Source organism: Arvicanthis niloticus, chromosome 10 (assembly GCF_011762505.2).
Source record: "Arvicanthis niloticus isolate mArvNil1 chromosome 10, mArvNil1.pat.X, whole genome shotgun sequence".
Lineage (NCBI taxonomy): Eukaryota > Metazoa > Chordata > Mammalia > Rodentia > Muridae > Arvicanthis > Arvicanthis niloticus.
In genome coordinates, this window is record NC_047667.1 from 21434141 (window position 1) to 21446593 (window position 12453).

The 12453-nt window shown below is 50.6% G+C and overlaps 1 protein-coding gene across 1 annotated transcript; it reads left to right on the plus strand.

Annotated features, from left to right (window-relative positions):
- Nucleotides 1–3661: 3661 nt before the first annotated feature.
- Nucleotides 3662–10708, plus strand: Klhdc8a (kelch domain containing 8A). Its single transcript, XM_034513646.2, has 5 exons — nt 3662–4683; nt 7534–7698; nt 7968–8183; nt 8767–8868; nt 9751–10708. The coding sequence occupies exons 1-5, from the start codon at nt 4308–4310 to the stop codon at nt 9942–9944; spliced, it is 1053 nt and encodes a 350-aa protein (XP_034369537.1). The 5' UTR covers nt 3662–4307; the 3' UTR covers nt 9945–10708.
- Nucleotides 10709–12453: the final 1745 nt, after the last annotated feature.

Sequence of the window (12453 nt, forward strand, 5' to 3'; positions counted from 1 at the left end):
CAATGTAAAGACTAGAGGAAGTTACCTGACTGGGAGAGAAGGAGAGAAGGAAAGGAAAAAAGCCAAACTTCCAGAATTAGCAACTGGGCATAGCCTGGAAGCAAACTGGTTTTTTCTACTTTCCAAGGCTAAATCTCTTGACCCCTGTGGTGTGCAGAGTAAAGCCTGTGGATGTGAGCGCTGAGCTGGAACAGGGCCTGTCCAGGGCTGAGCGCTGGGGTCTCCCTAGGTGAGACACTCAGCAATTCTTGGGATCCCTTTGGGCTCTGGGCACCTTCCCTTGCTGCAGTTGGACAAATGACTGGAGACCATATGAGAATGGAAACACCCAGCCTCTTTACTAATACATAATTTGTTCGTTTGTAATCTGGAACCTTCAACCCAGAGTCCTCTGAATGAGTTGCCAGCTCTAAGAGAAGCACTTCCCGAGTGTCAGACTCCTCTGCACGACACAGATGCTCACAGAGGCCTGGCAGTGTCCCCACAGTGGAAGATTATGAGAGACTGGAGTTGCAAGGGCTGAGATCTGGGAACTCTGCCCATCTGCGAGGAGGGGTGTGAGAAGTTAGTTGGCTTTACTGCTTCAGTGAAGGCTTTTAGCAAGAGAGGCTGAAGACAGACAGATCCCAACAAACCCATTTGAGAAGACTGTGGCTTCCATTCATCCTGATCACCACAAGCTAGAGCTGAGAAACGGATTCAGTTTGAGGTAAGGGTCCATCCCATATTCCTTCGGGAAGGATAGTTCCCTAAGAAGGTTGTGAGGTACTCGCCAGAGAAGACTATTTAGACGTGGCTTCGTGTAGAGATAATATTTAGAAAATGGTGCCTGGTTCAGCTTGTTCTCGGGCAGCCAGCACGTTTCCGCTGCTCCTTGGCTCTGCCCAGGGCTCCGGCTAGCTAGATGCACAGACCCTGGCACCCACGAGACTCCAGCCTGGGGGCTGGTTCTGCCAATCCCCCACGCTGCATCACAAAGTTCAGCTGAACCCCAGACAATATCTGCCGTCCTCTCAGTACCCAGTAGAAATGAGACTCTTAAAGCATAATGATTATCTAAAGGGTTTATATATTTAGAAATGCTCAATTAACAAGATGCCCACACAATTAGAGTTGTTACCCAATATCTAACCTTTTGATAGAAGTTACTACCCACGACAGCTTTCGACCCACCCGTGGTTCTCCATGGCTGATAGCCCCCTTCTTCTCTTCCCCTTCCTCTCTTTCTCTCCCAGCTCCACCTCCTCTTCTACTGCCTAATCACTGAGCTCCTCTGCAAATACAATGTAGCAGAATAAGTATCCTGCTACAGCTTTGAGCTAAGAGAAGGTCTTTACTAGCTAGCAGGAAGTACACTGGGTGTTCCAGACCTGAGTATAGTCTTGAGTCTTTCTGAGGGTGAATTTACAGGCACAAAAACCACACCCTGAGTTGTCTTGCCTCATATAGTAGAAACAGCTGGAAGTGGAACTACAGATGGCAAAACCCAAGGATAGTACATTTAGGGACTTTCCCACAACTATGTCCTTTAATGGATTAAGTCTTTGTTCTTGTTTTGGCAGGTGGTGCTGTCTACCTGCTGGGATACAAGGCCTCAATGGTACTTCCACCATGGCCTCAGTTGTGCTAAGGTCTGGGGCCTGTTACAAGAACAGGAAATGGTTGGTATTGTCTGTAAAACTTCATTAGTTTAGACTACACTCTTAGAATTTGTGAGCTCTTACTGAACACGGAGAACAGAACACAGCCTTCTGTGCATGGTCTAGGTGCTGATTTTGCAAACACAAGAATCTAAGCTTTAAAAATAAGTAGAATTGTTAGGTCAAGAGCTCAAGATATTAAGATATGCCTGTTTTAAATCAGGGCTTCTATTTCTCCCAGACTTCACAGTCGCAGTATGAGTGGTGGCAGGAGTGTAGTCGGTAGGCCCGGTTCTGTGTCAGAAGGTAAGGTGAAAAATATCACACTTGATGAATCGTACCTACAGACCTCGCTTAACCTTCACAAAGCATACACGGATACACCCAACCACAAAACACTGCAAAGAAATCAAGGGAAAAAAAATCAGATGAAGAGTCAAATATTTTAATCCCAGCACTTAGGAGGCAAAGGCAGGTGGATTTCTGTGAGAGACCCTTTCTCAAAAAGGGGGCGGGGAGGAAGGAAGGAGAACCGGACTTGGAAGCTCAGGTCTGTAATCCGGGCACTTGGGGGCTAGTTCAGGAAAATTGTGAGTTCCAGTCATACGGAGATCATGCTTCAGAAAAACAGAGAGGGAGTGGGGGGGGGGGAGGGAAAAGGGAGAGAAGGAGAGAGAGAACTATTGATCATTTCAACAGCTTGCATCATGACACTCCAGGAGTGAGTTTGGGTGTGTGGGGGACTCTAAAGGTTACAAACTGTATGACTTCATCTGTATTAACATTCTTTCCCTTTTTGAGACAGGGTCTAAGTAGTCCAGGGCAGCCTGGAACACAATATAGAGCAAGGATGACCTTGAACTTCTGATCTCTACCTCCCAAGCACTGTGATTATGAATGTGGGTCACTGGGTGCTAAGTCACCGGGTCAGGCACCTGGTCATATGCAGTGCTGAGGACGGAATTCAGGCTTCTGTGCTTTGTCAGGCAAACAGTCTGCCAAGTGAGCTGCAGTCCAGCTCCTTGTACAACATGGCCAAAGTGACAAGGTTTCAGAAATGGACTGTCAGGGGCTGGGGAGGAATTATAGAGTCCTACCAGGTATCAAAAGGTGACATGGAGCCCTTGTAATGAAAATGTGTTCTGCTTATGGCATTGTACTATAGCTTGGTAGGATATTAACACTGGGGAAAATTAGATAAAGAACACTTCTTTCTTATAACCCTTACAATTATGTGTGAATCTATAGTTTATCACAAGTTAAAGTTTAGTGCCTAGCATGTGCACATCCCCGAGATGACCCATCCCCAACAGTGAGGGGAAATACACACACACACACACACACACACACACACACACACACACACACACAGAGTAGATACTAAAGCTAAGTTTTCCAGAGCAACCATTTCAACAGCAGTCTGTCAGGTTCCCAAGTTGGGGCATTCCTGAGCGGAAAGAAACTTGGAGAAACACACCACTAGGTGGTCCTATATGTCATGGGCACTTGAATTACTGAGTATTACAGTTCTGAAGGGTTTGTTGCCGGGTGGTTTGAAGAGGTCATCCATCCACTCCTGTGGTTGCTGCCAAGGGCCAGGATTTGCTAATCAGGTTTGCTTTACTGTAGATGCACGAGGGTTGGAGAGGCAAGGTCCTCCCAGCTTGTCTGGTGGTGTGTTCAGTTGTGGTTCCCCTGTGTGCGACTTTATTTGAGGCTTTGTGGACGTCTCCACTTAAGGGAAATAAGGTTATGTGTGAATTACATGCACACACGTGAGGATTGTTAGATCAGAGGATCTCTGCCACATTTATGTCTCCTAACTGGCTTCTGAGGTTAGACCATGTGAACATACCTCCCCCCCAAACAAAGCCAGCCTGTCACGAACTGGGTCTGTGTACTGTAGACAAACTGGGTAATTGGCCTCTCCGCCTCCTCACCCAAAACAAACACTCGCAAACGCCCGCCCCCACGCTGGCAGGATCTGCCTGTCATCTGGGCACCCAGCTTCTGCTCCGGCTGCCTCCGACCTTGTAGACACGGCAGGCCCTGCCCTCGCTCGCCCGGGTCGCCCGGACTGACGCACAGGCCACAGCCTCCGCCTCCGGTCGCATGGGCTCCTGCCCAGGTGTGGAAGCTGCGGGGAGGCGGTGCGGTGAGCCGGCGTCTCTTTGACCGGAGCTCCGCTTCTGCCGACCGCTCGCCTGCGCGGGTGACGGCGACGTGCGGGCTGGGAAGGACAGGGAGCGCTGTCCTCTGCTCCACCGCTGCCCGGCGGGCGGTGAAAGCCTCGCGCGGTTGTGGGCGCCGCCCGGAGCTAGTGCCGGGCGAGCGCGGCGCCCACGCGCGGTGGGATGGGCTCCGCGCTCCCGGGAGCGGGCGGGGCGGGGCGCATCCTGCAAAGTTGACCAGGGCGAGCTACCGCCGGCGCTCTGCTGCCCTAGATTCGCTCGGTTTTTCCCGCGGAGCCAGGCGTGGACGTCGCTGCCCCGCTGACACCCAAGGGACTGGGAGAAGCCAGCGGGCGTCGGCGGGAGCCCGTGCAGCGTGAGATGGAGGCTGCAAAAGGGGACGCGCGGGCCGGCGCCGTGTAGCCCGCGGGTCCCGGGGCTGGACCTTGCCCGAACGCTGTGGGGGCGCAAGAGCAGGGCCCTTCCCCGGGCTGCCATGGAGGTGCCCAATGTCAAGGACTTCCAGTGGAAGCGCCTTGCTCCACTGCCTAGCCGCCGGGTCTACTGCTCACTGCTGGAGACTGGGGGGCAGGTCTATGCCATCGGGGGATGTGATGACAATGGCGTCCCTATGGACTGCTTCGAGGTCTACTCTCCCGAGGCCGACCAGTGGACCTCCCTGCCCTCCTTGCCCACAGCCAGGGCCGGGGTAGCAATTACTGCCCTCGGAAAGCGGATTATGGTGATCGGGGGTGTGGGCACCAATCAGCTGCCTGTGAAGGTCGTGGAAATGTACAATATCGATGAGGGCAAGTGGAAGAAGAGGAGCGTCCTGCGCGAGGCTGCCATGGGCATTTCTGTCACAGCCAAAGGCAAGTGGGGCCAGGATTGAGGGTGGGCATTAGGGAAGAAAGTAAAAGGTCATGGGGGGACACGGGTGTAAGGCAACATGATTGGGGGGGGGGGTCAATACACATTCCCAATAACATCCGGGCCTCACATTAAGCACTAAAACTAGAGACCCACTGCCCTTACTTTACAGATTGGAAAGGGAGACTGAGCAGGTGAAATGTCTAGGAATTCCATCTGATGCCAGGAGTCAGCTCCAGCAGGCTGGGCAGGCCACTGCAGAGGGAGAGCCAAGGTGTGAGCCACGGGGTTATCTGCAATGACTCTGCAGACCCTGGCATTCAGCCGAATGACCACATTTGCTGTTGGCCGCCTGCCCCCTCCCCCAAACCTACCTATGTAGGTTCCTGAGGATGCGCACGCCATCCTTCTACCTTTACCAGGCCCTACCCAGGAGGCTTCAAGACCCCATCCCAGGATCTTCATTTGCTCCTGACTGCAGTTTCAGACTTACTGAGTGGAGGTCAGGATGTTCCCAAAGGTTGTTTCATGTTGGGTATCATCCAGGTCCACCAAGTTCTCTTGCTTGCGTGTGGTTTTAAAATTCTCACTTTCTCAAAGCCTTCACTGCACTCTTCTCGGGCCTAATACAGCCCGGGGTGTAGAGGGGTTCCAACTAAACACACAGAGTTTTCTGAGACTGGGTGTTAAGAGACCCCAAGTTCATTTGCAGTTGCCTCCACACCGCAGACTTGGTGGGGTGACCTTCCTCTTTTCCATCCATCCCCATCTCTCTTGCTACTACACCCCAGCTTACTGGCTAACATATATCCAGACCAGAAAACATCTTTTCTTAAGTACCTGCTTTGTCTCTGGGGAGGAAGAAAAGGGGTAGAAAATTTGGGCCCTGAACATGATTCTCGAGAAGGTGGGGGGTCCAGAACCCCATCGGGAAGGGGCCTGCCAGTTAGGAGGGTGAAAAGCCAGGCCTGGTGCTGAAAGCTTGTCATCCTAGCTACTCTGGAAGCTAAGGCAGAAGAGTGGCAAGTTCAAGACTTACCTGGCAATAGGGCTTAGTGCTACACATCTTTAGTCTCAGCACTTGGGAGGCAGAAGCAGGCAGATCTCAGAGGCTAGCTTGGACTACTAAGTTCTAGGATGGCCAAGACTACACAGAGAAACTCTGCCTTGAAAAAACAAAACAAAACAAAACAAAACAAAACTCAAAACCTTGTCTCTGCTGAGGCAGAAAGCTTAGGAGATCAAGCTACATAGTAAGACCCTACATCGTAAGACATTATTATCATTATTATTATTATTATTATTATTATTATTATTATTATTATCTAAAAGTAAGTCTCAGAGGCCCCTGGGGACACTGAGAATAATGAGTATGGACCACACCCCATCTCTAGCTTCAATAAATTATGCTGAAAGTTGAGAATTAAGGCTTCCCTCCCATTGGTGCCTTCCCCCTTTGGACTTTCAATATGTCCAATGAGATAAGTGCTATCTTCATTCTTATTTTAGGAGCAGCAGCGTGAAGCCCTGAAAGGTTAATTCACCAAGGTTAAATAGATAGTAAGTAATGACTGTGCCTGTGCTCTAAACCACAGAGCCAAATGGTCTCAAGGGTTGTGCTGGTAGACGACGTTTAATGCCGGCTGTTTGTACTGGTTTCATAGATGAACCAGATCCTCGGTCTGCACTGTATTGGGAGGAACATAATCAAGCTGGTGCTGGTGCCAGTTACATGTGACTCCAGAGTAATGGCGGTACCATCACTTGGGAGGCACCCAGCCAAGTCCTCTGCTTCACAGCTCAGAGAACCCAGATGACGGGATGGGTCAGAACTGAGTCCAGAGCTGAGTGACTGTAGAGTGGTTAGAGTTTTTCCAGGAGGGGGGGTGTTTCCAGAAGAGAAGGTAGAATTTGTTCTAATCAGGTGCTTACCATCAAGTCTTACCCCAGCCTTAGGCTTAGAGCTAGGATCGTCTCCCAGGATGGCTAAAGGGAAATAAGGCTCACTTCCTGTGGTAATCTCACAGAGTCAAGGCACCGTTGTGAGGAAGGCTGTGAGGGAGGGCTGCTGGGAGCAAAAACTCCACGCAGGAACTGAAGATCCCTGAGAAAAGGACCCATTCGGGCAAGCTCTAGGGAAACACGAATGTTAGCCCACACTCTTAGGTACAGTGTGCTGAGTCCCTGAAAAGCTACCCACTGCCAAGAGCAGAAGAGAAAGGTGGAGACTCTCAGGGCAAGGTTTTGGAAGGGTCAGTTCCCCAAAGCCTCCTCCTCCTCCTCATTCAGACCTAGGCTCTTCCCATTCAGTACAGGTGCCTTCCGGATCCTGCCACTTCTATACTGTGAAGGAGATGCCATTTCCCCACTGGAGTAGCAGACTGAACCACTGACAACTCAGTGTGTAGAAGGCCAGTGGATGGGGCTAACTATAGTTCTATAGGACATCACCAGCTGGAGAATTAATTATCTGAGAATTGCTAGGAGACAGGTCACCAGTGGAGGTGATTACAAAAGCCTCTTCCCTGGGCTTCCACTCTGGCTGCCTAGAAAGGACAGTGGAGGGACAAACCTGCAAAGGGTTATCTAGGCCTAGGCTTCGCTGCCATCTGTCTCTGCTCAGAGACAGGCTTTGCTAAGGACTTGACATAAGCCGAAGCACACAGTCCATCCACAGTTTCGGATTAACCAGAACAGAGACTTTGAATGCCCACATTACCAAATCAGCCCTGATTCACTAGCCAAGCAAAGGCTGGGAACTTGTGTTGGCCTATGAAAGACGGTGGGTGCTGTCGGGCCTGCCTCTGAGTACCTGGGAGCTGAACCGTGTCTCTGTGTGGCCTTTTTCTTAGATTATCGAGTGTATGCCGCAGGAGGAATGGGCCTGGACCTACGTCCACACAACTACTTGCAACACTATGACATGCTAAAGGACATGTGGGTGTCACTAGCACCCATGCCTACCCCAAGATATGCTGCCACCTCCTTCCTCCGGGGCTCCAAGATCTATGTGTTGGGTAAGGACAAGCTTCTTGTTCATTTGTTCTTCTTGTTCCCTTGGGTGAGTTCCCTGGAAAGAGATGCCAACAGCCTGAGAATATCCTTGGCCATGGGGGATAATCACCACCCTAGCCCTTGAGGAGTCTTTCAGATGACTGAATAACAGAAGGGCCAACCCAGTCCTCTCTGTTCTCAGGAACTGCTTTTTTTTCCCACCCTCTACTCTGTAACCTGCCCTCCCTCTTCACCTCCCCACCTCCCCACTTCCTCACCTTCCCACCTCCAGGGGGACGACAATCTAAGTATGCAGTCAATGCCTTTGAGGTCTTTGATATAGAGTCTCGGTCCTGGACCAAGTTCCCCAACATTCCCTGTAAGCGGGCCTTCTCCAGCTTTGTGACTCTGGACAACCACCTATACAGCCTGGGAGGCCTGCGGCAGGGTCGTCTGTACCGGCAGCCCAAGTTCCTCCGGACAATGGATGTGTTCGACATGGAACAGGGTGAGCTGGGTTCCCATCCCCTTGGCTCCTTGCTGTCTTCTGACTGATCCCCACTTTCCCCACCATGGCAATCTCCCTGGGGTTGCTTACATATCCAGGCAGCCTTCTCTGAAATCTGAGCACCTTCCTAACTCATGGGTATACTTGGAGTCAGATTCTTTCCAAGGCTCCTTTGGCCTGCTTGTGTGTTTTCACTATGGCCTTTCCTCTCCATCACCAGTGTCTGTGCAGGACCAGGTTAGGAAGTGTCTCTTCCTTTGCTGATGGAGAATCAGGGAGCCTGATTACTCCTCCCATTGCCTTTAATCAGATTCCTTTCCCATTTAGAGCTGGGGAAAACCTAAGTAGAACAGGGAGCTCATGGGAATTCTGTACCTTAGACTGGGACAAGCACCAGAGAAGGCCCAAGTGGCAGAGGGTGTCATTTCAACCAACAGGCCATGCTCTCTGCACCCTGGATGCAAGGGTGAATGGAAGAGGGGCAGCCACCAGGGTAAGAGCCACTTGGGATTCATCTGTATTTGTTAGGGGACATCAACACCTAATCCTCTTTCTCTGTCCTGTCATTGTGGGTATCTTGCAGGGGGATGGCTGAAGATGGAACGTTCATTCTTCCTCAAGAAGCGCCGGGCAGACTTTGTGGCTGGTGGTCTGAGTGGACGGGTCATAGTGGCTGGGGGCCTTGGTAAGGATGGAGAATCTCCAACATGTTGTGTTGTGGTTCTGGGACGTGGTAGGTCCTTGGCACTGCATTGGAGCAATGGATGGTACTGACTCTGCGTGCCTCCCACTGACTTACTCCAAAGAATTCAATATGGTCTGGACTTGACCTTTCCACATGGCCCCACATATGTTCTTTCCACCTGGAAATAGGAAAATGGAGATCTAGAAATAATAGGGGACATATGAACTCCTGTGCTGAACCCAGGTCCCTGAGTCCCTCTCTGGGGATAGCTGGAGACAAAGGGTAAAAGTAAAGTCTTCATCCTGCCTTGACCCAATGTCATTGTGGACATCCAGCCCTCTTAGGATAGTAAAGTATATGATCAAATGAATGCTCTGAATTCTGGATCTGATCCCTCTCAAAGACTGCTGCTGTTTTGAAGGACAGACTGGGACTTGGAGGCACACTGAAGTCTTTAGGACACAGTGATGAAGGAACTGTGTGGGGGGGGACAACCAGAGTTTATTCAATGTTGACATGCTCCTTCATGAACAACCATATGGGCTAGATTATGAGGGAAGCTGTGTGTGTGTGTGTGTGTGTGTGTGTGTGTGTGTGTGTGTGTGTAAAATCAGGAGGGAGGTAGTGGTACTCTTAAAAACTTCTGATAATCAAGACAGGAGAAAATAATTCTATTCTTAAGATGAAGAGGCAGAAAAGGGACAAGGGACAAAGTTCTTTAACAGGAATTCCTGGCCCAGGATGGCAAAGAGAGAGCCATCCTATAGCCATAGACAATGAAGTTGCTTGGCTTTTGCTTCTGGGTTGGGAGATGGTCACCTTGGGACCTGGTTTGGTGGCTGGGCTCCTTGGTCTAAGGTCTGATTCCCCTGTTGCTTTCAGGAAACCAGCCCACTGTCCTGGAGACAGCAGAAGCATTCCACCCTGAGAAGAATAAGTGGGAGGCCCTCCCCCCCATGCCCACACCCCGCTGTGCCTGCTCCAGCATTGTCTTCAAGAACTGCCTCATGGCTGTGGGGGGTGTCAGCCAGGGACTGAGCGATGCAGTAGAGGCGCTGTTTGTCTCTGACTCCTAAGTGGCCTGAGCAGCACCTTTGCCTGGACAGTATCACTCCACTCCTGACATGAGGAATGGTCTCATCAAAGCAGTTTGGACTACTTCCTCAGGTGGGGTCAAGCCCTGGGGCTCTCAGTGACCTCCCTCTAAATCTGCAATCTCAGAAAGCATAGCTGACTCCACTAGTCAGTCAGTGCTAGGCTGTGGACTGGGGAGAAACCTCACACAGTGCTCAAACACAGCAGGGGAAAGTTTCCTCCTCTTGCCTACCTCCTGAGGTAGAGTTGGCACCCAGAGAGGGAGCCACTGTTGTCCTTCCTCATCTCTGAGGTAGTTTGAGTGTCGTGGGATAAACTAATGAAGAACAGGGCACCCCCCCAAACCCTTGTTTCTCTTTGGTTGACATCCATTCCCCATATAGAAGTTAGAGATCTGTGGGCCTGCCCCAGATCTCACCTACGTATCAGGGATTGGACTCGAAGCTAGGCCCAAGTTGTGTAGGAAGGAAGCTGGGGGCTCACCCTCCAGGACAACAGCTTCGGCAGAAAGGATCCTTCCTTTCAGGTCCCTGCTGGGCATGTAATGATGGAAAGTCAATATCTTCTGTATTCTACCTTCCGCCACCCTCTCCTGACCTGAGGCCTGGCCACTCTGTGCCCAACGGCTCTCAGCGTGTTTCTGTGTGAAACCATCTCATTGACTTACACTGTGGCTTCCCAATCCACAAAGGGTGGATAAATTGCACTCTGGTTAATAACAGCAGCACAACATTTGGTAACTTTATTCCTGTCTTCTTTGGGCCCTGGAGACAAGGCAGGGGTGTCCTGGTTTGTAGATAGAAAACCCCACGAGACCATTTCCCACTGTGTTCTGCTAAATAGGGACCGATTGATCACTTGTTCTTGATGGTTCCTGATGAAAAGTTCTACCTTCCCTCCACCACAGCTGTCCCACTCTCAAAGAGCCAACCGAGTTTAGTTCTCTTGGCACACACACACACACACACACACACACACACACACACACACACACGTATGTTTGGCCAAGGTTATGACCGTTCAGTCTTTGCTAGGTTATACCCATGTCTAACCTCGATCAATTCAGCTGAAGCTCATTTTAGGCATATTCAAAGAAGGAAAGAACTGTTCATTGACTTAAAAACAACTGGGAGCTGTAGGATGGATGTGCCTTCCCTCTAGCCTGCACAGCAGATTTTTGTGTTATTTCCCAAGCACTTAAATTGGATTAGGACTTAGCTTGGGGAAGAGCACTTACCCAGCATGCTCAGGGACCTGAGTCCCATCCACAGCACAGAAAACAAACTGAACTAGCTCTGAGTTAGTTCTGAGGACACAAAGAATAATCTCCCCCTACTGAGACTGTGGAGGAGGCAGGGAGCCCCACACCTTCTTCACAGGGCTCAGGTGATTAATTACCTCCCAAGGAGCCTGAACTGGAGGATGGCCTATCAGGGTCTGAGGGGTCAGAAGGACGTCTTTCTGCTGTGGTGGTAGGGGTCCTTCTTCTAGCTGGATCTTCAAGGACCGAGTGAAACCTGGGTCTTTAAGGGATGGTGGGTTATTGGCTTTCCCTTTGGGTTCCAGGAGGACACTGCCACCTGCTGGCCTAGCAGTTTTTTCTCATTGAGGTGGCCTCTAAGGAACAGAGCACAAAGAAGCCTCTGTGGCTTATGGATCCAATACCATTAAGTCCCCCTGTACTAACCATTAGAAAGAAAGAGTTGGGGTCCACAGAGGACAGGTGGCTTCTCAGAACAAGCTGCTTCACACTTGACCCCCTTTCCCTATCTGACTTGCACTTCTGTCCTGCCCACATTATTCCCAACCCAAGAGGAGCCAAGCCATACAGGGGCTCTCTCCAGAGAACTGGAGAGACAGCTGGAGAGATCCAGATAATGGCCCCATATCTTATGACAGAATTGAATCCTTCTAAGATAGTTGGAACCTTAGGGCCCCGGCAAGTTCTATGAGGTTGAATTAGACATTGACATTATCAGAACAATCCTAAGCTGGAGCTAATATCTGCCAGGGTCACCCCTGTGCAAGGATCATTGTGGGAAGACAAGGGACACCTCGGTGAGGAGTGAGGGAGGCCCTTGATGTCTGTGTTAAAGCATGTGGTTAATACCCCTTGCATCTCAGAGGCAGTACAGCCAATGGCCTGCCTTCAGGCCTCACACATCCAACTGCTACAGGCCATTCCACACCACACTTTTCCGAAGGTCCCTTACCCTCCTGAATCCCCCTGTCTGTCTCACAAGGTGGTAAAGCACCTGCTTCAGTTTCCTGGTCAGCTCTGAGGCAAGTCTCTTGACCATAGGAGGGGGTTGATGCACAGCTTGGGCAACATAACAAGACTCTGACTTTCAGAATCAGAAACTGGACATGATGCATACCTTTAGTTCCAACACTCAGGAGGCAGAGGCATGGGGATCTCTGTGAGTTCGAGGCCAGCCTGGCCTACATAGTAAATTTCAGGACAGTCAGAGTTACATGGAGAGACCCTGT

Bases quoted from the DNA above. Each gene is read 5' to 3' on its own strand.
- Klhdc8a (XM_034513646.2), top strand. From the start codon at position 4,308: ATGGAGGTGCCCAATGTCAAGGACTTCCAGTGGAAGCGCCTTGCTCCA. The intron at 7,699-7,967 runs GTAAGGACAAGC...TCCCACCTCCAG, and splicing joins CTCCAAGATCTATGTGTTGG to GGGGACGACAATCTAAGTAT. The intron at 8,869-9,750 runs GTAAGGATGGAG...TGTTGCTTTCAG, and splicing joins CATAGTGGCTGGGGGCCTTG to GAAACCAGCCCACTGTCCTG.